General features: G+C 50.8%; 1 protein-coding gene across 1 annotated transcript in view; it reads right to left on the minus strand.

The window, feature by feature from the left end:
- Positions 1-3,527: 3,527 nt before the first annotated feature.
- Positions 3,528-24,449, minus strand: part of Pcsk6 (proprotein convertase subtilisin/kexin type 6) — a 73,659-nt gene continuing 52,737 nt past the window's right edge. Inside the window, exons 15-24 of the mRNA XM_013011895.1 lie at positions 20,451-20,630; positions 20,248-20,286; positions 19,022-19,153; positions 15,401-15,503; positions 13,282-13,478; positions 12,433-12,520; positions 9,036-9,139; positions 6,282-6,411; positions 5,450-5,562; positions 3,528-4,876 (exon numbers count right to left, since the gene is read on the minus strand). Of these exons, the coding sequence (XP_012867349.1) occupies positions 4,779-4,876; positions 5,450-5,562; positions 6,282-6,411; positions 9,036-9,139; positions 12,433-12,520; positions 13,282-13,478; positions 15,401-15,503; positions 19,022-19,153; positions 20,248-20,286; positions 20,451-20,630 (1,184 nt within the window). The 3' untranslated portion in view covers positions 3,528-4,778. The remainder of the gene's footprint in view (positions 4,877-5,449; positions 5,563-6,281; positions 6,412-9,035; positions 9,140-12,432; positions 12,521-13,281; positions 13,479-15,400; positions 15,504-19,021; positions 19,154-20,247; positions 20,287-20,450; positions 20,631-24,449) is intronic.

The raw sequence follows: 24,449 nt of genomic DNA on the forward strand, positions 1-24,449 counted from the left end.
CAGGACGCCGGGAAGGCGCCGGGCGGCACCGAGCGCAGCCCGCGAGTGCGCGTGCGCGGCTCGAGCGCCAGGCCGAAGCAATCGACAGCCCAGCGCCGGCTTCTGAGCTCCCCAGCTGGGAAGGAGGCACCGCCCATTCAGGGAAGGGAACCAGGGTTAGAGCGTATCGATTGCCAGAATCTGATAGTTGTGTGGGAAAATGTTCCTTGGAAAGACTGAAGTTATTTGGGAATGACAGAATAGCATTGCAGTGTATTACTCTCGAATTTTGCTCAGGAAATGTATTTTTGTTCCATACTCCACGCTTTCCTATAATTTTGCCTTGTGATTCAAAATTGTAAAAAACAAAACAAAACAAAAACGCCGTAGATTTACTTTAATTCCAGAAAGCGCCTGTAGGTGGAGCCCCTGAGTCAGAGACCCGGTTTTACTTAGCCCTTTTGCTGAGTTACAGACTCAGGCCTATAATCCACTGTGGTTCAAGGCCAGCCCAGTCATAAAAGTTCAAGAGACTGAACCGAGGGTGGTGGGTGCCTGGCATCCCCAATCCCCATCCTTGGGCATAAAGCAAGACCCTGCCTAGAAAATAACATATGCAAAAGGAGGCTAGGGGAGTAGTAAGTGATGAATCTCTTTCACAGGAAGTATGAGGCCCTGCTCCCCCCTCCCCCAATATATCAGAGAGAAGCCAGGCATGATGGTACACAGCTTTAATCCCATCAGTGGGAGGCTGTGACAGAGGGGTGAGTAGGAGGCGGACTTGGGCTATTTCTCAAGACCTGGTTTTTATTTGTTTTTAATTTAATTTTTTTTTTGGGGGGGCTGTCATGGGGCCTGAACTCTGGGCCTGGGTGCTGTCCCTCAGCTCTTCAGCTCAAGGCTAACGCTCTACGACTTGAGCCACAGCCTCACTTCCAGCTTTTTTCTTTTTGCTTATGTGGTGCTGAGGAATTGAACCCAGGGCCTCAGGCATGCAAGGCAAGCGCTCTACCACTGAGCCACCTTCCCAACCCCGTTGTGCAATTCTTTCTTGCAGGCTGTTCTGTGTATATTTGGTTTCTTTTTCCTTCCTTCCTTTCCTTCCTTCCTTCCTTCCTTCCTTCCTTCCTTCCTTCCTTCCTTCCTTCCTTCCTTTCTTTCTTTTTTCTTTCTTTCGTCAGTTGTGGAGCCTGAACTCTGGGCCTGGGCACTATCCCTCAGCTCTTTAGCTGCCAACTAGTACTCTACCACTTGAGCCTCAGCCCCACTTCTGGCTTTTTCTGCTTATGTGGTGCTGAGGAATCAAACAGAGGGCCTCATGCATGCAAGGCAAGCGCTCTACCACTGAACCACCTTCCCAGCTCCTCTGTGTATACGCGGATGGTTAGCAGTTTCCCTGGCCTCTACTCACTAGAGGCAAACACATCCTCCAGATATCAGAAATGCCTCCAGACATTGCCAGAGTCCTCGGGGAAGGCAAGAGCCACTCCTAGCTGGGAATGAGGTTTTTGTTTTTATTTTTTGATCAGTCGTGGGGCTGAACTCAGGGCCTGGGCACTGTCCCTGAGCTTTTTCACAAGGGTAGTGCTCTACCACTTTGAGCCACAACACCACTTCTGGTTTTCAATGGTCAATTGGAGATAAGAGTCTCATGGACTTTCCTGCCCTGGCTGGCTTCAAACCACAGCCTCCTGAGTAGCTAGGATTACAGGCGTGAGCCACCAGCGACTGGCTAGAGTGGTTTTTTGGTTTGTTTTTTACAAGATGTTCTCTGCCCTGGGATTTTAGTGCCTGGAGACATCATGGAAAGGCTAAGAGTCATCTGGCCGGCCATCAGTAAGGCTGGCCCAAAGTAATGGTGGGGATTTGGAGGGTGGTGCTGAACCCAAGGACCTCTGCTATTCTGTATAGGTAAGCAACAGACCTAGGGAGGTTTGGGATTTGCAGAAGGAAAGCAGCAATAAGGCCAAGGCTGTGACTCCCTTTTCCCTCACAGCCTAGTTGCCTCCTATCTGGCTGGGAAGAAACTTCAGAATAGCCATGATTATGTTACTATTACTTCTGCCTTCACGTGTGTGTGCATGCACACATGTACACACATGTGTGGCATGCTTATACTGGGGTCTTGAACTCAAGGACTGGGTGCAGTCCCTTAGCTTTTTGCTCAAGGCTGGTGCTCTACCACTTGAGCCACAGCTCCATTTCTGGCTTTTTTGCTAGTTAACTGGACATAAGAGTCTCTCAGATTTGTTTGGCTAGGCTGGCTTTGAACCATGATCTTCAAATCTCAGCCTCCTGAGTAGTCAGGATTATAAATGTGAACCACTAGCACCCAGCCTCTTATGAAAATGTTTTTCCTTGGGAACCTGGAAGGGGGGAGAGTGAAAGGGATGGATATGATCAAAATCCTTTATACATACATATGAAACAATATGGGGTGAAACCCTTTGAAATTATTGTTAAATTACTATTGTTATTGTTATTATTAGTGTGTGTGTGTGTGTGTGTGTGTGTGTGTGTGTGTGTGTATGCTGGTTCTGAAGATTGAACGCAGGGCCTGAGTGCTGTCCCTGAGCTTTTTTTTTTTTGGCACAAGGCTAGCTCTCTACTACTTGAGCAACATCTCCACTACAGGCTTTTTAATGGGTTAATTTCAGATTAAGAGTCTCATGGGCCTGAATTCACAGATCTCAGCCTCCTGAGTAGTTAGGATTAAAGATATGAGCCACCAGCACCTGGCTTCCGTAAATGAAGAAAAGGAAAATAAAAAAAATTTCAAAAGCAAACATTTTTCAATTTCTAGATGTCCATTATGCTTAGTTGATGCAGAAAGCTGTCTCCTGTTAATGTCAGTGTTTTAAATCATGTGACCTGCTGAGTATTTTCCTGCCTTTATTTCTGCAAATTCTGTCTCCCCCAAAGCAAAGAGTGCCTAGAAAGCAAGGTGAAAATTACAGGAGGCTTCCCCCACCCCCAAGTAAAGAGCCTGTAATGCTTCATTTAATTGATAAAGTGCAAATTTGGGATTTGGTGGAAGGAGGCGTGTCTTGAGCAGATGTCCAGTGGTGTTGTGGGGAAATGGATCAAGCATCTGTGACACAGTACCCAACTCTGCAAATTGAGCATGCGCAGGCTTTCCTCAATGATGATCTCACCCGGGGTCTCCCGTGTCTGCAGCCCCAGGATTCTGACACATCCAGGCTCCTGAGTTCACAGAAAAGCCACATGGCGTGTCAGCCATGAGTGCAGGAACTGCGGGCAAACTGTCGCTTCGTGAAATGGTTTGGCCCTGCATCCGGGGACTTTCAGCCTTTCCACCCAATTGGGCTTTGGTACTTATAAAGGGGTCTCTTTGCCAAAGGTCATCCTATGGCTGGAACTCTGGGGTCCTCCACCCTTTTTATTAGAACCACCTCTGCTAAAGCTGGGAGCCCCCCATGTGAGGACATTAAGTACACCCCCAAACCACAAAGCCATGTACATAGGATACACTGACCAGGCCCCCGAGTTTAACCTATTTTTGCCTTGGTAAGAATTACAGGTTCCTCTGCTATAGGAAGTTAAAGGCTTTTATTAATTTAGGATTAACATAGAATTTGTGTCTCTGATTCCTTTTGTTTGGGGCGGGGGGGGGGGTTGTCGTGGGTTCAACAGACCGCAGCCGGCTTCGCTGCCAGCTCATAGGCGACAACGACGAAGATGATGACGAGGAGGCTAATACGTTGTCGTCAAAGAAGAAAGCGGGACAACACAACATCGAGAAACGAGGTCGCAAAGATTTAAGGCAAATGTTATTCCCATATTTGAGGTGGGGGTGGGGATCAAGCAGATCTGTGCATTTCAATGAAAATATATGAGATATTTGTCAGTAAAAATTAGAACATGTAGCTTATAAAATGCCTACACAGGTTTGGCAGAAATCGATCTTGCTGTGTCGTCGTCGGCTTCTCGCTATACGCAGACACAGGAGCGTCCAGCTGGAGTTCGAATCTCCTGAGCATGGAGCCAGGTGAACTCGCAGATGCATTCCATTCGCTGCACAGGGAGGCGTGACCTAGCGCTGCCTAGGCTGGTTTTCTGTTTCGTTGAGAGGGCGTTGCTTGGCCGGTCATCCGGGGAATCTTCCGACTGGCCTCCCGGGGACTCTCCTCAGAAGCTTGTGAATCAGGTAGAGGTGGTTATCCAGGCCTGAGACACCGGGAAAACCCAGTCTGCACCGTGAGAAGGATCGTACCCAGAGAGGCCCCAACGCTGCATCCAGTGTTGGCCTGGCACCTTCTTGGCCACAGAGGAGCTGACTCTGCAGAAATGGGTTCCAGCCCCAGTGGTCATCTGACTTCTGCCCTGAAGCCCATTTCGTTGAACTGTCCCATCCAAGCGTCCTCTGGGCCGCCCGAGAGCAAGCGATGCCCAGGGGAGGTGGTGGAGCGGTCACCACGCTCACCCCAGGGTGCCTGGGTGCCCCCCCCCGTCCCGCTGGCCGGACCGCTGGCACAGCATCGTTCCTTCCGCTTTGGTCTTGAAGATTCAGTAAACTTAGGGTCCTAGAAGCTGTTCCAAAGCTGTGGATTCTTGGATTTCATGTTTGTTCCTTTGTTGGAAAGTTTTGCCAGAGCCTGGAAACCCCATGTCCCGAACCACCAGCCACTTGGTTGTCCCCCCCGGGGATGTGTGGGAGTGCCCGGCTCGTGGGGAGATAAAGCTGTCAGGTGCAGGGGATCGCCCCTGGAACAAGATTCTGGCCGACAGTCTAGAGGACGGTGGACGGATGGGTAGGTGACCGGCAGCCGGCGGCACCCCTACCCCGCCAGGAGGCAGGTGCGGCAGCAGAACTGGATGAAGAGCTTCCGCTCGCAGAGCCGGTTGGACTTCACCATCTCGCAGAAGGTCTCATCAGCTGGGGCCCCGAGACCGGAAAAGCAGAGGAGGGAGAAGTCAGACTCAGGGGGAGGGGTGTGTGTGAATACTGCACCCCACTTTGCAGGCACCAATCATGTGCCCGGCCAGGGGCACACAGAGCCTGTAACCGTGCTTCACCAGGTGACCCCTGGTGTGTGACCCAACTCTTGACCAGATGGGGGTGGGGGAGGCAGGGGGAGTGGACGGATCTAAGAGGCTGCCCAGGATAGACCCATAGGCCCTCAATGGCAGTGTGGAGCAGGCTTTCTGGACAACTAGCAGGAGAATCTGGAGGAAGGAGTATGGGCTGGAGGGGGCAGGGCACAGGCAGCTGCTATGGTCCAGGGGCAGCTGAGTAAAGACGAGAAGGGTAGGAGGAAGAAACATGTCTGTTAGGCTTTGCAAACTGGACAGGCGGCTCCCCGTGGGCTCCACACTCTGCCAGGGCAGTGCCAACTTCATGCCCAGGCACCATCACCCAGCCCTGGGCACTGAGGATTGGGGTCCCATCTCCTGCACACCAGACCTGCCTGGAGCTGGGGGCAGGGGCGGGGCAGGGGCGGGGCCTCACCGTTGCTGCAGGTGTGATTGGTGATGCACGAGCTCCCCAGCTGGGTGAAGCCCGCCTTACACCGGATGCAGTTCCTGCTGGAATCCTTGCAGCTGGCGCAGTTCTCCTCACACCTGTGGGAAGAAGCCAGCTCCGCCCAGCCGTCCACTGTGCTCTCCTCCCATGCTCGCCCCTCCCTGCGCCGGCTCCCTTGCCCCTCCCTCCCCCCCACCTTGGCTTTGGTTCACTGTAGACAGGCTGCGATGCTCTGAAGCATAGGGTTCTGAATGGGGTGCCCTGCTTCCTGTCGGATCTCACGGGTACCCTGGGATCTTGCAGACAGCCTGTTGGGGGAGACCTGTCCCAGATGTGCATTCAGGGTACCAGCTAAGAAGAAGGCGTGGCTTAGAGGCTAGTCCCTCCTGAACACCTGGGAGAGAGGGCATGTCTAGGGGACAGTGGAAAGCATGTCTACTTGAGGCCAGGAATTCGAGTTCTCTCTCCTTCCACAACATCTTCACTCCCTCTGGAAGATCGCTGTACTCCCGCATTTTTGTGTGCTGGTCCTAGGGCTTCAACGCAGAGCCTAGATACTGTCTTCTAGCCTTTATTTATTTATTTTTTGTTTCCTCAAGGCTAACTATCACTTGAACCACACCTCCACTTCTGGCTTTTTGATGGTTAATTGGAGATACGAATCTCTTAGACTTTCCTGCCTAGGCTGACTTTCAACAGTGATTGGATTACAGGCGTGAGCCACGGCACCCAGCCATATTCTTTTTTGAGGAGCCATCCTACCCGGCCCATTGGCCACCTCCCCGCCGCACACAGCACACTCCCTGGAAGCCCGTACCTTTGGCACACTCTGTGGGGCACGCCGGGAGTCTCCTCCGCATAGAAGCCCTCGCCACAGTCGGGCACACACTTCCAGTCTTGGAAGTATAAGTTTTGGGCACAGTGGATGCATTCGTCTCTGCTGGGCCCTGAGAGGTACAGGACAAGGTGTCAGGGCCTGCCTGCTGGGCGTGGGCCATCCCTGGGCTTCACACTTTGCCCTGAGATCTACCGCTCTAGGAGGGTCTCCCCAGGTACCCACACGGTTCTGTGCTCACCGATTCCTGGAAGGTGGGTGTCATCACCCCCATTTTACAGACAGGGACATCAGAAGAATGAGCCAGTGCGGAGAGTAAAACCTGTATCCAGTGGATTTCCAAGAGATTTTTTTTCTTCCTTTGGGCTGGTACTGGGGCTTGAACTTAAGACTCTGAGCACTGTCCCTTCACTTTTTTAGCTTAAGGATGGTGTTCTATGACCTGAGCCACAGTTCCACGTCTGGCTTTTTCACTAAAATTGCATAAAAGTTTCTCCTGAACTTTTCTTTCTGGGCTGACTTTGAACCATGAACCTCAGATCTCAGCCTCTTGAATAGCTAGGATTACAGATGTGAGCCACTAAATAAGGTGTGTTACTAAAGTGTTTTCTGCCTGTGGGGCACGCCTGAATAAGTAACCTAGAAGACAGAGGTTCAAAGTCAGCCCAGGTAGAAAAGTCTGTGAGATTCTGTCTCCAGTTAGCAAGCTGGACTGGAAGCATGGTTCAAATGGTAGAACGCCAGCTGTGAGCAAAGAAACTGAGTGAGAGCTGGGAGTTCAAGCCTTGCTACCTGCAGAAAAATAAATGCAAATAAAAAGAAGCACGCATTCTCTGATCAAACTATTTTCACAAGCACTAAAAACTCAGAATGTTATCACTCGAAGTCTCTCAAGGATCCCAGGAAGTTACCAGCTTTGCACACCGGTAACTGAAGGGCTCAGGATCATAATAGGAACAGTGAGATGGGTTATGCTGATGGCATGAAAGACAAGATAAACGGCTAGGAAAAGAGGCATGGCTTCCACAGGTGACCTCTGGTCAGTTCCAGCCACCACTTGATGCTGGCCCTAGGCCCAGCCTGGATATCCCTAGACAGAGCTGACTGCTATGGGGAGCTCACGGGGTCATCCAGGGTGGGGGTGGGGAGGGATGTTGCCTGTCTTGTGGCATTTGTGACAAAGGGCCTCTGTGATTTAGCAGAGACTTGACTTAAATGATCACTACTGTAAAAACTGAACCTGACATGTCTTAGACTGCAAAAGAATGCCAAGGGCCAGTGGCACCTGTAATCCTAGCTACTCAGGAGGCTGAGGTCTGAGGATCAAGTTTTAAGGCAGCCCTGATAGATGGATCCAAGAGACTCATACATCCAATTAAATAGTTGGAAGTGGAGGTATGGTTCAAATGGTACAGCATCAGCTTTGAGGAAAAGAGTTAAGCAAGAGCATAAGGCTCTGCGTTCAAAATATAATAAATAAAAAGCACCAGAATGTCAGAATGCTGGGACAAGGAGAAGGATGGAAAAGAGGAAACTTCCCCAGAACTATGTCTGAGCCTACATAGCCACGGCATGCCTTGATTTACTTGCTCAGAACACTGCCGAATGAAAGCCAATAAAACGAGTGAAATCGCTGCTATATTCTGCATTAAAAAAATGCCTGGAGACATCTCTGCTATAATCTTCGTAGGAAATTGTAATACATGTAAAATTGTTTATAGCAGGTCGTTTCCTCTTTTTATAAAATGTTTGGAGTAAATAGGGATGTGTATAAAGAACTAAAGTTCTGGTTTTAAAACATCTGCATCCTTTTCTCTCCCAGGGGCCCAGGAATCTTTATGGTGCTGTGTTTTAGTGTAATTTCTGCAGCAAGACAAGACGGCTCACGAACACTTAAGCATCTTTTATTTCTTGCCTGAAAGCATTCATAGCCTGGCCGGTTTCTTTTTTCTTTCCTCCTCCTCTTCCTCCTCTTCCTCCTCCTCCTCTCCCTCTCCCTCCACCCTCCCAACTGTTTTGAACTCAGGATCTAGGCACTGTCCTTGAGCTTTTTTGCTCAAGGCTAGAGCTCTACCAATTTGAGCCACAGTCCACTTTCTGCTTTTTGGAGGTTAATTGGAGATAAAAGTCTCATGGACTTTGCTGCCTAGGCTGGCTTTGACCTGTAATTCTCAGATCTCAGCCTCGAGTAGGTAGGATTACAGATGTGAGCCACCAGCGCCTGGCTTTTTCTTTTCTTTTCTTTTTTGTTTGTTGTGAGGCTTGAACTCAGGGCTTAGGTGCTATCCCTGGGCCCTTTTGCTCAAGGCTAGTGTTCTATCACTTTGAGCCACAGCTCCACTTCAAGTTTTAGAGTGGTTAATTGGAGATAAGTCTCACAGGGACTTTTCTGCTCCAGCTGGCTTTGAACCATGATCCTAGATCTCAGCCTCCTGAGAAGCTAGGATTATAGGCGTGAGCTACTCAGTACCCAGCTTGCCTTTGTGTTTTTATAATCTTTTTTGTTGGTTGTTTGCAGTAGATGGCCTTGTGTCTGCCAGACAAACACTTTACCTTTGAGCTACATCTTTAATCCTTTGCTTTTGTGTTTCAATGCTGCAATCAGTGCAGAAACCTAAGAGGTTCTAGAACTTTCTCAGCTGATTTTTTTTCCCCAGGATGGCTAGCCTATCCACCTTTGTAACCTTGGTTACAATGATCCCATGAAAGCAAGGCTTTGGCAGGTGAGCCACTCACCCACGCAGGTTCGGCAGGTCTGATGGCACGGCCCACATCGGATCAGCTCCGAGTCGAAGTAGGTTCCGGGTTCACAGTTTGGAATGCAGCTACCCCGGGCAAGGCTTTGGGGAGGGGAAAAAAAAAAAGAGTCCAGTTTCCACATGTGTTCCCAAGTCATAATTAACTTATGCCTTTGACAAGAGGAAATGCAAGTTGTCAAAGCATCGTGCTTTGTGTCACGAAGGTTCCCAGCTAACGGCAGCTGGCAAGGCCATCCTGGGCCAGCTGGAGGCCCTCTGGCTGGTGCTTGGGTTCTTTCCTGTTCTGGAAAGAGCAGGAAAGCTTCTCTCATGACTTCTCATCTCCAAATCTGAATACCCCAAAGGAGAACTGGAGCACGTGGGGGCTTTAGGCCGGTGACATGCTTGCTCTGTCTCCCGTGGCCCAAGTCCACCTTTCAAGCTGACCTGCAGCCCTAGATCTGTTCCTGCTTCTCCCTTGCTTGAACAAAGATCCCTGTGCCCGGCCTGGGACCTGGCAGCTACTTTATGGGGCTCTGGCTTCCTCTCCCGCCCGCTCAGTGCCTGTGCCCTGTCTCCCGCTTAGCCAGACATCCCAGGGACACAGCTGAGCTGGACCACCCACGCCAGGCCTGCTCCACTGTTCCACGCTCATGCAACCCCAGGCAGACCAGCAAACCCCTCTGCAACCTCTCCATTTCCTCTCCGTAATTGGTTCCTGCAGCAGCCCCCAGCTCTCTAAACCCTGGTGTCTGGCACCTGGTACTGCACACAGAGAGCCCACTACGGCTTCTTTAGATCCTGTTTCTGAGGCACACATTGTAAACAGGTTCACTCCGCAACATAATGAACAATGAACGCGCACTGGTGCATCTGTCAAGAGGCCCCGAGACTCCAGCTGTGATGTTATGACTTACAATTAGGAATGTATACTTGGTCTTTATCCTAGCTCCTAAAAAATTCCTCGCAATCAATAAAGTGAGAATTGTCATTCTGCATGTTAATGAGATGGCTGGTGGCTGGAAGACTCCTCTATAGCTCCAGTTGGGTCATGTTGAGCTGCCCATATGATAAGAGGGTAATTTTCAGTCCCACCCCTCCAATCATGGAAGACAGAAGATAGACATGGCCATCAATGGCCAAAGAAAAACCTCAAGGCTTAGGCGCTAGCGGCTCACATCTGTCACGCTAACTACTCAGGAGGCTGAGATCTGAGGATCAAGGTTTGAAACCAGCCCAGTCAGATAAATCTCTGAGACTTTATCTCCAATTAACCATCCCAAAAGCTAGACTGGAGGTATAGTTCCAGTGGTAGAGTGTCAGTGGTGAGCAACAAAGCCAAGTTGAGAATGTGAGGTTCTGTGTTCAAGTCCTGATACCAGCCCCAAAAACACACTAGAAAAAATCTCAGGCTTCCCTATCAATTCTAAAGGATAGAATCTGGAGCGCTTCCAGGTTGGTGAATGGTGGAAACCCCTTCCCCCCCACAGCTCCAGTTTTTGACTTGTCTCATATATCTCTTCATCTGTCTGTTCTTTTCTTTCCTTTATTGCATCCTTTGTAATAAGCTGGTAGCTGAATGCCACGTGTTTCCCTCCGTCTGGAAATAGTTCTAGAAACTGGAGACGGCTGAGCTTTGACATCCGTCAGCTGGTCAGAGGCCAGCTCATAACCCGGGTTTTGTGACTGGCATGTGTAGTGGGTCCTCAGCCTGGGCAAGCCCATGCTGCCTGCAAGTTGACAGTGTTTGAACTGAGTCAGAAATTAAGTGACAGGTTACACAGCCGAGTCCACTGGGAAACTACTCTGTGTGTGTGTGTGTGTGTGTCTGTACGTGCACATGCACGCATGCACTGGGGCTTGAAGTCAGGGCCTGAGTGCTGTCCTTTTTGGTTTTTTTGTTTGCTCCAGGCTGATAGTTCTTATCACGTGAGCCACAGCTCTACTTTGCGTCTCATGGACTTTCTTGCCTGGACTGGCTTTGAACTTGTGATCTTCAGATCGCTGGCTCTTGAGTAGCTAGAACACTCAGGTTGTATTCTCTCCTTACCCCTGCACCGAGAGGGGGTATGTGCACATGCACGAGCCTCTCTTCCTCATCAAGATACCCCAGCCTTTGTGCAGGACAGTCATACGGCATGCTAAACCATGGATGCACCCAGCGAGCCCTTCTGCAGGTATTTATCCTCTCTGAAGAGATGAACAGCGGGAAGGCAGCTCTCTTACTGCTTGAACGTAACCGTGATGATTTGAAGTCATAGCTGAAGAAGATATTGAGCAATAAAAGGGAGCTTTCTGTGGACTATGGCGGGCCCTGTTTGCTGAGTCTTGCGTGCTTATCTGGAAGCGGGTCCTCCTGTGGCCACGAACGGCTCTGTGCGGCTATTGACCAGGAGATACTTGATCCCCAAGATGCCTTTCGGAACCCCAGTGTATGACTTCCCCTCCCCCACAGCAGCTGATAGGGCCTCCAGAGAGCTCCCACCTGTGATACCTTAAGTTTGCAGCGCAGGGCGCTGGGGACCTGCGGCAGGAGGCCCTGGTCAGCCGCCTGCCACAGCAAAGCCAGCGGGCAGCAGGTCCCAGCCCACAGCCACCAGCGGGGCGTCCTGCTTCCCCTTCAGCTTTTTCTCTTTGGGGGAGTTCCTTCGTGAGCCAGTCCTTCCTTTTGCTTCTAATGACAATGGGAGGGTGACATGACACTGGGGGGGGTCTTTTTTTTTTTTTGTCGGTCGTGGGGCTTGAACTCTGGGCCTGGGCGTTGTCCCTCAGCTCTTCAGCTCAAGCCAGCGCTCTACCACTTGAGCTACAGCGCCACTTCCGGTTTTCTGGTGGTTAATGGAAAAAAGAGTCTCACAGTCTCTCCTGCCCGGGCTGGCTTTGAACCACGATCCTCAGATCTCAGCCTCCTGAGTAGCTAGGATGACAGGCGTGAGCCACCAGCGCCCGGCTGGGGGGGGTCTTTTATACTTCCCTTCCCAACCCAGGGCTCTGGGGAAAGGGGAAGGTAATCACCCCCTCCCTCCCCCCTCCCTGCAGGCAGGAACGCAGGGCCTCCTGGGAAAAATGGCTGCTCTCCCAGTGTGTAACAGTACAGGTTACTATGTAAATGGTGCCATTTGATATGCTCAAAAGCTACACAATCAACTATAACTTTACTAATTCTCCAAATCCTGCATAAAATGCAGACTCGCCCCCCCCCCAGCTTTCCTCCATACACAGCTCCTCAGGGGACCCAGGATTTTGTCACGCTGGGAATGTCTGTGCTCTGTCTCTCTGACAGGCTAGCTTTCAGGAAAAAGACGCAAAATCCCATGAATCATAGCAGAAGCTGAATGCAGGCATCAACCCTTGGGTACTCTTGGGGTTTGGAGGTGGGGGAGCTGGGGGATTACCTGAATCCTTCCTTACAGTCAGTACACAGCTCTGGTTTGTCCACACACTTTTTACAACTTGGGTGGCAGTTAAGGCAGTTTTTCTGACCTGGAGGAAAACAGCAAGACAAAGAGGAAAGGTAGCACGGAGGGCATCAGATCTGTCATGGCCGGCCTGCGCCCGTCTCCAGAATGGACCAGGGAGGATGCCCAGCGCTGTGCTGGACAGGGTGTCACATCCCTTTACTGGCGCAAATCAAAGTGGCTTCACACATAGCCCCTTTCCAGAGCAGATACACCCTGGCTTTATTTACTAGGGATGAAAACCATTTCTGACTCTGGTTCCGTAGAGTTGAATTAGGTGCAGTGTGTGTGCATGTGTGTGTGTATGTGTGTGTGTGTGTGTGTGTGTGTGTATGTGTCTGTTTGTGTGTATGCACTTGTGCTGCCTTGAACTCAAGGCCTTAGCCTTGAGCCACTTGAGCCACAGCTCCATTTCTGGCTTTTTGTTGGTTCATGGGAGATAGAGTCTCACTGTCTTTCCTGCCTAGGCTGGCTTTGAACCTTGATCCTCAGATCTCAGCCTCCTGAGTAGTCAGGATTACAAGCGTGAGTCAGCCAGCTGGAGCCTGAACCATATTCTGTCTATGTTTCAAAGGATGTTGACTTTCAGTGTGGAGTCCTCAGTGGGTGAGATGCGTTGTGACACTAGCTAACACGCTGGTGCACCGACTCCCATGAATAATCCTGGCTCACAACACCGGAGGCCACAGGGGGGCAGGAAAACTCCCCCATTCGTGGGGGACACCAGTCCAGAGAAGGGGCGTGGGCTCCCCTACTTCCGTGCCCACAGACAGACCGGCCACTTACTCTCATCCACATAGAATCCAGCGGGACACTGGGTCACGCAGGTGTTGGTCTCCTGGTGGTAATAGAAGCCACGCCGACAGGACAGGCACTGAGTCTGGCTGCGGCCCGAGCACGTGTCACAGCCCCTGTGGCATCGGCGGCACCGTCGTGCTGCGGGGTCCCCAAAATAGCCCAAGGGACACTCGCTCACACACTTCCTGTGGGAAGAGGTGCATGTGAGCACCCCCTGCCCAGACCCAGCCCTAGGTGGGCTGAGGCTGAGCTGCTGGATGAAAGCCGTTTCTCCCAGGTTGGGCTGCCCTGTCTGACTCAGCCACAGTCAAGGACACAGGCCCTGGGGGGACACGGAAGCTGGACTGAGTGTCCTTTATCTTGCTGAGAATAGTTGAGAGATACAAAGGTGGAGATTGGATCCTAAGCCCTGAAGCCCAGTGTGGTGATGCAGGCCTGTATTCCCAGCACTTAGGAAACTGAGGCAGGATGATTGCAAGTTCAAGTTCAACCTGCAAGACACAGTAAGCCCCCTTGTCCCAGAAAGACAATGAAATAAAATAATAAAATAAATAAGCCAAGTGCCCATGGTTCATGCCTGTCATCCTAGCTATTCAGGGGGCTGAGATCTGAGGATCACAGTTCAAAGCCAGCCCAGACAGGAAAGTCCATGACACTGTAATCGCCAATGAACTATCAGAAAACTAGAAGTGGGACTGTGGATCAAAGTGATAGAGCACTAGCCTTGAGCTGCAAAGCTCGGAGTCAGCGCCCAGGCCCTGAGTTTAAGCCCTATGACCAACAAAAAATAAAAAGCAAATTAAAAAAATAAAAAATGGGAATCTTTTTCTTTCCACGTGGCCCTTGTGGGAGGTCCTGAGGCCGTGTTCTTCTTCATCTAGGCACCTTGACATTAGCACTGGACTTCTGGAACTAATGTGTGGAGCAAGGCTACCAGGATAGAATAAAGCTACAGTAGGTGAACACACTCTGTCCAGAGGCACTGCCCCCTGCTGGGCACTCACGAATGGGTGCCAGCAGCTTTGAGGTGCATCTATCACCCAGGCCTGTAGGAAGCCCAACAGCGTCCTGCCCAGCCGTCATCTTGAAGTCTGGGCTAGGCATGTGCAGCGTGTAGTCGATGCTCACATACATGACACAGGCAGCTGTGAGACTGGAGGGTGAGAGGTGGTGAGTCTGGAGCTGGAGGAGACAGCCTGGGGGTGGGGGTGGGACACCCAAGGACCCCCCCTCCCTGCAGAAGGGCTAGCCTGGGGGTGGGCCATTGCATGGGACCATAGTTTAGATTTGCCACAGGGTACAATCAAGCCCACGGGCTTTCTAGGGAGCTGCCAGACGATGCCACATCAGCTAAAGGTCTGAAGAGTCAAGTTTCCTAGCTGGCCCTCAATGAGGGGCCCTTGAATCACATGTGTGTACCGAACTCCCGTGAGCAGCTCGCACACTCGACTGGACCCATTTTTGTTTCACAAGTGAGTAGAGAAAGGTTTGGAATTATGGTCACAAAAGTGAATGCTTCTAGGAAGTGTAGCTGTGGCTGAAGTGGTAGAGCATCAGCTTTGAGTGAAAAACGCTAAGCAAGAATATGAGGCTCAAGCCCCAGGACTGGCGTGCACACACACACACAAACACATACACACACACACACACACACACACACACACACACACACACACACAAAATTGCCAGAGAAAATACTTCTAATTTCTCCACAATGGACAGGTATGGCTTGTGTGATTAGAACAAGAAGGCTCTTAATTTCTTCTTTTCCAGTACTGGGGCTTGACCTCAGGGCCTTGTGCTGTTGAATAGTTTGTTTGCTCATGTCTGATGTTCTACCACTTGAGCCAGGTCTCCAGTCCAGCTTTTTGCTGCTTAGTTAAGAGATGGAGCTTCACAGACTTTTCTGCGCAGGCTGGCTTTTGAAACATTAGTCCTCCAGGTCTCAGCCTCCTGAGTAGCTAGGATTACAGAAATGAGCCACTGGTACCATGCCCCTCCCCCTCCTCCAGAAAAAAATCTTCATTCTCTATTGGAATATTACACAATTGAAAGCAGGCTAAGTGCTCTCCTCCAAGAAGGGAGGGCAGCCGCCTCAGCCCATTACCTGCCAGTCTTGGAGTTCCCCAGGCTGAAGTGGACACAGTTCAAGCACTGGTCAGCATTGGGACCATCGCAGCCTTTGGTACCACATTCCGGATGGCACTCACCTTAAAGAAAGAAGCATTAGTTGGGTGCCGTGGCTCACACCTGTAGTCCTAGCTACTCAGAGGATTGCAGTTCGAAGCCAGCTCAGGCAGGGAAGTCTGTGAGCCTCTTTTATCTCCAATGAATCACCAGAAAGCCAGAAGCAAAGCTGTGGCTCAAGTTAGGTAGAATGCCAGTCTTGAGTGAAAAAGGTAAGGGACAGCACCCAAGTCCTGAGTTCAAGCCCCAGTACACACACACACACACACACACACACACACACACACACACACAGCATTTCTTTTTAAGCAGAGACATTTTTCTCCATTAGATGCAGTCCCCCAGGGTCCCTGTGTCAAGATACCACAGCAGGAGGTGGGGGGAGCCTCTCTCAAGCATGGTAGCCATGCAAGCATGATGGTCGTGTGAGCCAAAGGATCACTTCTGCAGGAGGTGGTCACAGAATGGAGCTGCGTCTAGCTGGGTGTCAGGGTCAGAGGGCCTGATACCAGAAGGGAACAGCACGTGTAACAGCCAGCAGTGGGTGGGTTTGGGGAGAGGAGGTGGACGTTGTGAAATGCTGGGGTGGGGGAGGATGACATACGGAATCTGTTCACATAATCACAGCTGTTATGCTGGGCTTCATCAGCCACCTATTTCCATGGCACAGGATAAAGAAGTGAGATGTGGGGGTGCTTTGAGGACCAGTGACACAGCATGGATTTGGGGGAGAGGGCCTCCCCACAAGCCTTGCTGAGAATGAGGACAGATGTCTGCGTGTCCAGGGCCAACAGGCCCGTCTGGGGACAGGCAGGTCTGGGGTGGGTGAGGGGCAGAGTCTGAGAGCTCTGTACTGGGGTGCTCAGGAGCTGGGCTCATTTCTAGGCACATCTTTCTTGGCTGCTCTCACTCTAGCCTTCAGTGACGATCCACAAATGTGTTCTCAGTTGGAGAACTGCAGAACTATCTCCCTTCTAGAACCTTCCCTCGTTGTCTTAAATTGACCAGGCTGAGGGCGATGGGCCCACGGAACCTCCTGGGGCAGCTAAAGATGGCGCAGGGAAGGGAGGGTCCAAGTGGGGCTTTGGAAGGCTTTCTTTGGGGGTGGGGGCCGGGTTGTTGTTGGAAGGGTGGGGAGTGAACTGGGAAGCCAGGAAGAGGCCATGTGCATTTCGTGGGGCCCTGGAGGGAAGGACAGAAGTCATCCTTTCTCCGCTGTCCACAGAGGGTCTCTGCAGGAGCACAAGGCCTGCTTCATCATCCTGCGAGAGACTCCAGGTAGACTCCAGGCCTTGCTGAGGGTAGCTGGGGTGTAGGGGTTGCCATTTCCCAGCAAGCACTGCAGTCCTGCGGGCCAGGTTCTGTCCCATTGTGAGACTGTGCAGAGGTGCTGGCCGCCTCCTGCTCACCGCCGGCCGGGCCCCTGTTCTACACATGGAGCACCCTTGCCCCTCTGCAGGGTTGCTAGTCCTCACCTGACTGAACTCATGCCCCGCTCACCCCATGTCTATCACGGGCAAACCTCAGGACTTTGCGCTCTGCCACGCCATTGGCCTTAATTGCCCAGGGAGCTGCAAACACATGGGCCTGGCCATGGGCCTCCTGTGTGCCCACCAGGGGCAGCGGGCTCTAGTCTGTCTTCCTTCCGCACCATATCCATGATAAAGAGTCCCATCTTAAGGGGATTGGGGGTATTGGGTGCATGGGGGTGAAGGATACACTAACCTCTTCAAACTCCCTTGGCACAGTGGATGACAGCTCCCCTTCCTCCCAGACAGGATGTGGGCTAGCCTGGTCACCACCCTCCTTCCCCACCCCCCAACCAGTCAGAACATGGTCTAGCCTAGTCACTGGACATTGCTAAAACCCATAACACCATTGGCACAGGGGGGCAGGATGACATGTGAGAACACAAGTGAAAGGAGTATGGAGGAGATCGGGAAAGCACAGACATCCTCATGCACTGCGGATAGAATGTTCTAGAATGTTCCAGGACAGGGACAGCCTCAGGGAGGGGCCTAGACTGGTGCTTTCCCATGCTGTCCCTGGAATGTTGATGTCACCCCCCCCATCCCCTGCCATACCCTCTCCCCATGAGGCCTCTCTGCTGGGGAAAAATTTACTCCAACAATGTGGAGGGCCCCCCCCCCTTGCAAGCTGGAGCCCAGGCAATAATACCAAGGGCAGGGTATTAAGGTCCTGGGCAGCCCCCGACCCACCCACCCCAGCTGGAGAAGTCAAGATTAAACAGTGCCCATCCAAGAGCTGGGGTCTACATAAGCATCCATAAACAAACCCACCAGCATGGCGCTCTCTATGCTCTTTGAAAATATCCAGACTCATCTCTCCCATGAAATGCTCTGAATTAAAGCCACCTGGCTGGCAAGCCTGGTTCCAGGCACTCCTGCCCTCCCAGGAATGTTCTGGTACAGCTGTAACTCATTCTCTGGGTGAGCATGTGGTGTTTCTGTTACAATTTGTACTTAGGTCTGCTTTTCTTTACTTGATTAGCATAAAAATTCCTCCGAGACCTCTCTACCCCGTGCACTGGGCCATTCCCCAGAACGGAGTGGAATCTGCTGGTGAAAGGGGGCTCAGTTAAGGAGTTGGCTAAACAGTTAGGGGCTGGCTAAACAGCTGCCCCCACTTCTATGGAGCTAACTGTCACAGACTAACTTGTGAAACCTACCTCAATGTGTGTGTGTGTGTGTGTGTGTAGAAAAACATTCTAGCTTGGTGTCGGTGGCTCACCACCTATCATCCTAGCTACTCAGGAGACTGAGAATCGAGATTCTATGCCAACCTAGGCAGACAAATCTTTGAGACCCTTCTCCCCAAATTTCACCAGCAAAAGCCCACTTGTGTAGCATCTGTGGGATGTTGTCCGAGGTGATTGGACTGGAAAGGTTTGGGCCTAATCAGTGACTTCATCCACTGATGGATTCAGAATTGATTACTGGAAGGTGGTGGAATAATGAAAGGTAGGCTGGAGGGAGTGTGTCATGAGGGTGTGCTCTGGAAAAAAAAATCTACCGTGCGCCCTGCCTCTTCCCATCTCTCTTCCTGGCTGCCATGAGGTAAGGAACTCAGACCGGCTGCAGCTTCTCCGCCATGGTGCTGTGTCTCACCACAGGCTGGCAGCTATGGCAGCAAGCAGCCAAGGACTGAAACCTCAGAAACCGTGTGCTAAAACAAGACTTTCCTTCTTTAGATGTTCTCAAGGTCATTATGGGTGCTGCCCTTGGAAAGCACGAGAGCTCACTCATGGAACTGAGGTCTTCTTTCTTTTTCTCGCAAGAATAAATTGTCCTAAAGTCGAGCTACCCTCCTGTACTCAGCCAGTTCTATCTCTGTTTCTCCACCATCCTGTCATCTGAGAAGCCTGGGGATTCCTCTCTCCCTCCCACATGCAGGACAGATGGGCCCTCTGGATCTTATATTTCCAGCCTGCTAAACTGAGAATTAAATAGACTTTTTTAAATGTATAAGCACCTAGCTTTGGACATTTTGTTATAGAAACAGGAAGTGGGCTAATGCTAACCCTGCCCTTTGGAGTCCTGTTTTTCCACAGTAGACTGAAGTTTCTGCTGCTCACGGGTGATTCCTCCTACCACAACCGTTCCATCCAGGCCGTGCTGGGGGTGGGGCCAAGCGATTCTGCCATCAGAACGGCCTGAGAATGTGCAAGACCACCATCAGTAGTAGATTTTAAGAGGGGGAAAAAATCAGTTGTTGATTAATAATTGCCGAGTCTTGCCACAGATTATAAATCACAGGGGGAAAAGTGGAGCAGATCAGTCCACACATAATTCAATGTTTCATTTTAAAGGAACGGTAAAAAGGAATTTAAAGTGGAATCAACCCATAATTTGTACTTGATTGATATTGGTGAGATTTTTTTTCCCCCCAGAAGGTATTGGTTAATTCAAAGCATCCAGATTCCTAAGATATCACCCATCATTCATCAGCTAGTGCCAAAATTTGCTAAAAAGAATATGCCCAACCAGAAACACCCAATGTCTTGCAAATGGCTGGGGGACAGCTTAGAGACAGAGATTGTGACCTAGTGTGACCCCCAATGCTGGCTGTGGGCTACAGGTGTCCAATGTCCTCTGTCCGCTGCTGTGGCTCCTGACTGCCTTGCCACAAGCTAGTGGTCCAGAGCCAGGGGCCACCAAGGCACCAAGACAGCAGGAGACAATGGATCTTCATGGGTGTCTTTATACTGTTTCTTGCTGGGGCTTGAACTCACGTCCTTGAGCTTCTTAGGCAGTTGCTACTTGAGCTATGTCTCTAATCCATTTTTTTTTTTTGGCTGATAGGGTCTCATGCTTTTACCCAAACTAGCCTTCGATTACAATCTTCCTACGTAGATTACAGGTGTGAGTCACAGAGCCCAGAGCACAGAGGTTTTTGAGATGTTCTGGTTTACTATCAGTCTCTGCTGATATCCTCTCTTAACATTCTCCTTTAGGTCTTTAATCCCAGCATTCAAGGCTGAACATCTTCCTCTACCACTAAACCCCTTTCCTGGCCATATGAGAGACCCCCCCCCCCGCAACCTTCCCAGGTCCTGGATAGCAGTTGCATTCTTCCGCATGGGGACCACTGAGAGGGGCTGGCATGGAGTGAGTCACGAAGCTAAGCAGTATGATTTAGGCAGTTAATGAACCAGGGACAAATGCCAGTTCTGGTTGGGCATAGAGAAGCTCAATCATCCCAGCATGGGAGGGTCAGAAAGTACTTACTGGTTTGAAGTATACTTACTGGTTTGTAAAATATTAGGAGAGCCTTGGTTGTGAGGAGCTGTGTGAGTGCAAATTACCATCATTATTAGAATTTCTGGGCAAGAGAGGACACATCACCATCCTCACCCCCGTCTTTCGCCAGGAACAGCCCCACCTTGGAGAGCAACGGTGGAAAAGCAAGGTCCAGAGGTGAACCGTTGACTCTGGCTACGGGCTCTTTACCTATGTAATCTTCCTCATCCTCGGGCAGCTCAGCCTGGATGGATGGGCCAGCGGCCATGGGGGGCGCCGTCTCCACGGCTGAGAGCTCTAGCATCCGGGAGCGGGACTGGTGGGAGCTGAAGGTGCGGTGGGGGTGCTCGGCCGTGCCGTACAGGATGAGGCTCCACTCCTTCAGCTTTCCTGGAAGGCCGGAAAGCCACAGTCACGCAGGGCAGCTCTTGGTGTCCCTGCAGGCTCTGGGGCCTATGCAAAGGTTTCCATCTTGAGGGAAGCCGGGCTCAGAGAAACAAGACAGCGCATGTTTTCTCCCATACGTGGAAGTTAGATCTAAAATTCACTGGGACATGATACATGACACAGGTGTGTAGACATTCATACACAGTGAGGCCAAAGGAGAAGAACACAAAGGCGCTAGGCCTATGCACCTCCGATCACACAAAACAGTATTTATCAAAATGCACCCGGTGCCAGTGGCTCGCTCCTGTCATCCTAGCTACTCAGGAGGCTGAGATCTGAGGATTGTGGTTCAAAGCCATCCCCGGTAGGAAGGTCCGTGAGACACTTATCTCCAATGAACCACCAGAAAACCAGAAGTGGTGCTGTGGCTCAAGTGGTAAAGCGCTAGCCTTGAGTTGAAGAGCTGAGGGACAGCGCCCAGGCCCAGAGTTCAAGCCTCACAATCGACCAAAAAATTGATCAAAATGAACTCCAGGAAATGGAAACAAGACGTTTTTTTTCTTTGTTCTAATTTTTGTTTTCTGTTCCTCTTGTTTACCTGTCTTTGGGAGGGTAGTGGAGGCACAGAAATGGAGAGACAACTACTCAAGAGGCTGAGATCTGAGGATCACGGTTCAAAGCCAGCCTGGGGCAGAAAAGTCCATGAGACTCTTATCTCCAATAAATCACTCAGAAAACCAGAAGTGGTGCTGTGGCTCAAGAGGTAGAGCGCTTGCCTTGAGCTGAAGAGCTGAGAGACAGCGCCCAGGCCCAGAGTTCAAGCCAGGCCCAGAGTTCAAGCCCCACGACCGACCAAAAAGAAAAAAAAAAAAGAAATGGAGAGACAAAGGATGAAAAAGGCAACAGTGGCTTCTATGTGGAAAATGAACCTTACAACTTGTGAGTGGGGATGAAAGGGAAAAACTGGGCGAGAGCAAGGGAAGGGATGACACTGTCCAAAAAGAAATGTCCTGTCTACCTGTGTCGGGTCACTGTAACCCCTCTATATACCAATATGCCACCTTTATAAGAATAAAAAAAATTAAAGGTTCCCAGCTGTCACTCAGGCTGTGGCCTGCCTCCCTCTTCTGGGGGGGGGCAGCATACTTCTCTCCCTACTGGGGGATGGGAGGGGTCCCGCTGCATGGGACACTTTGCTGTCTGGAGGTGTCCTTGCACCCCCAGGCACCCTGCACCCTCCCTTGGTGGTGCATCTCCCCTTGGGATTCCCAATGGGCGCCAGGCCTGTCCTGTGGCCTCCCCCGGGGCATGATGGGACCCTTGAGAGGTGAGGCGCTATGGTCTGGATCCTGGATCTAGCAGTGCAGGAAGCCTCGGCTATGGCTTTGCCCTCCCAAGCCAGCCAGGGTGAGAAGAGGGCTGGGGAGGGGGTGCTGAATGGCTGCCCTGGCACAGATTCGAATATGCAGAGGCTGAGGGCACGAAGCATGTGAGAGCGTGGCACAGACAGGGCTTTGGCAGAGGGGAGAGGAGGTGCAGGCAGCGGCTGCTGGCAGCTGATGATGGGAGGTCCTGCTCTGCCCACGGCCACCAGTGTGGCTGAGTGTCGAGGTCTGAAGAGAGCCAGGAAGCCTGTTTTATTGTTTTTAAATTTTTGCTTTTGTTTGTACCCGTTCTGGGGCCTGAACTTAGGCCCTGGGTGCTGTCCCTTAACTTTTTCACTCAAGGCTAGTGCTCTATCACTTGAGCCACGGCTCCATTCTGGTCTTCTGGTATTTAAGTAGAGATAAGAATCTCATGGACTTTCCTGCCCAGGCTGGCTTTGAACCAGGATCCTCAGCTCTCAGCCTCCTGAGAAGCTAGGATTACAGGTGTGAGCCACCAGTGCCAGGCTTCTCAGGATTTACAAAAATATGTATTTTTGGCAAGGGGAAGGAAGAAATGTTCACTATCTGGACACATCCGTTTCCTTAACCAATCCATCTTAGAGCATGGTCTCTAAGAACGTATGATACTGTCTTTTATCTTCTGAAAATACACATTTGCCATGAACATTCTTTGCTATAGTCGCCCGTAGTCCTTTCTCCAGATAGAGCCCCATGTGGAACACCTGGGTCGGAGACCAAGACGCAGTGAAGGCTTGTAGCATGTCAGGTCAAATACCACCGGAGGCTCATTCCTACACCATTGGGCCGGCTCCCTCCGCCCCTGGCCCCTCCCAGAGCCACACTCTGTTTGGGGAGGAGACAGGAGAAGTGTGGAAGTAGAGAGACCAAAGAAGAAAAGGCCAGTCACTTGCAGGGCTATTGCAGACCCAGCCAGGGTCCATGGGGATGGGGTGAGGTGGGGCGGGCTGCACACAACTGCCACCTAGAGGCTGTGGACTAGAATGCTAGGCCTGCCCCAGACAAGGCATTTAACAAGAATGCAAATACTGGGCAGGCTTGCTCTAGTTTACTGTGCCCAAAACCTGCCAACACATAAAGGAAATGCAAATCAAAGCAACTCTGCGATGATGATTACCATCAAGAATTCAAACAACAGCCAGGTGCCAGTGGCTCACACCTGTAATCCTAGCTACTCAGGAGGCTGAGATCTGAGGATCATGGTTCAAAGCAAGCCCAGGCAGTAAAGTCCATGAGACTCTTAGCTCCAATAAACCAATAGAAAACCAGAAGTGGTGCTGTGGCTCAAGCAGTAGAGTGCTCGCCTTGAGCTGAAGAGCGTAAGGACAGTGCCCAGGCCCAGAGTTCAAGCCCCATGACAACAACAATACCAACAACAACAAGAATTCAAACAACAACAAAAGCTGGAGGGGATGTGGGACAAAAAGGAACCCTATTGCACTGTTGGTGGAAATGGACAGCCATCTGGAGGTTCCTCAACAAACCAAACCTAGATCTTCCCTATGATCCAGCCATACTACTTCTGGGCGTCTACCCAGAACATCACAAGCCAGGATACCAAAAAGACATTTGCACATCCGTGTTCAATGCTACACTATTCACAACAGCCAAGTTATAGACACAGCCCAGATACTCAATAACAGATGAGTGAATTCATAAAATATGATATTTGTACACAGAGGATTTTTACTCAGCCATTAGAATGAGATTATGTCATTTTTCAGAGAAATGGATGGAGCTAGAACAAATCATGCTAAGTGAGGTAAGCCAAGCTCAGAGAGACAAACAGCGCGTGTACCCGTTCAGAGGTGGAAACTAGATCTAAAATATAATGACATGATCATGTATAGGGGATTCTAAGCATGCACTCACACACACACACACACACACACACACACATACACACACACACACACACACACACACACGGTCAGACTAAACGAGGACTTCCTTAGGGAAGGAACACAAAGATGTAACTCCTCTGAATGTGCAAAGCACTATTTAGTGTAACAAACTCCAGGAATTGGAAACATGGGTCTGTTGGTGATGGTGGTGGTGGTGGTGTTTGTATTTGCTTTGGTGCTCTTTTCTTCTGGGAGGATTAACAGGGTGGAGGGGTAGAGAAAGGGAGGAATCGTGCTATATGGAAAAGGAACTATGTAACTTGTGGGCAGGGTTGGGAGGGAGAAACTGAGGAAAGCAAAGGAAGGGATGACATTGTCCAAAAAAGTAATGCAGCCGGGTGCCCGGTGGCTCACGCCTGTCATCCTAGCTACTCACAAGGCTGAGATCTACGGATCACAGTTTGAAGCCGGACCGGACAGGAAACTCCACGAGACTCTTATCTCCAACAAACTACTCAAGACAAAACAAAAGTGGCTCTGTGGCTCAATCGTGCTAGCCTTGAGCTAAAGAA

This window comes from Dipodomys ordii, unplaced genomic scaffold (assembly GCF_000151885.1).
Source record: "Dipodomys ordii isolate 6190 unplaced genomic scaffold, Dord_2.0 Scaffold15, whole genome shotgun sequence".
Classification (NCBI taxonomy): domain Eukaryota; kingdom Metazoa; phylum Chordata; class Mammalia; order Rodentia; family Heteromyidae; genus Dipodomys; species Dipodomys ordii.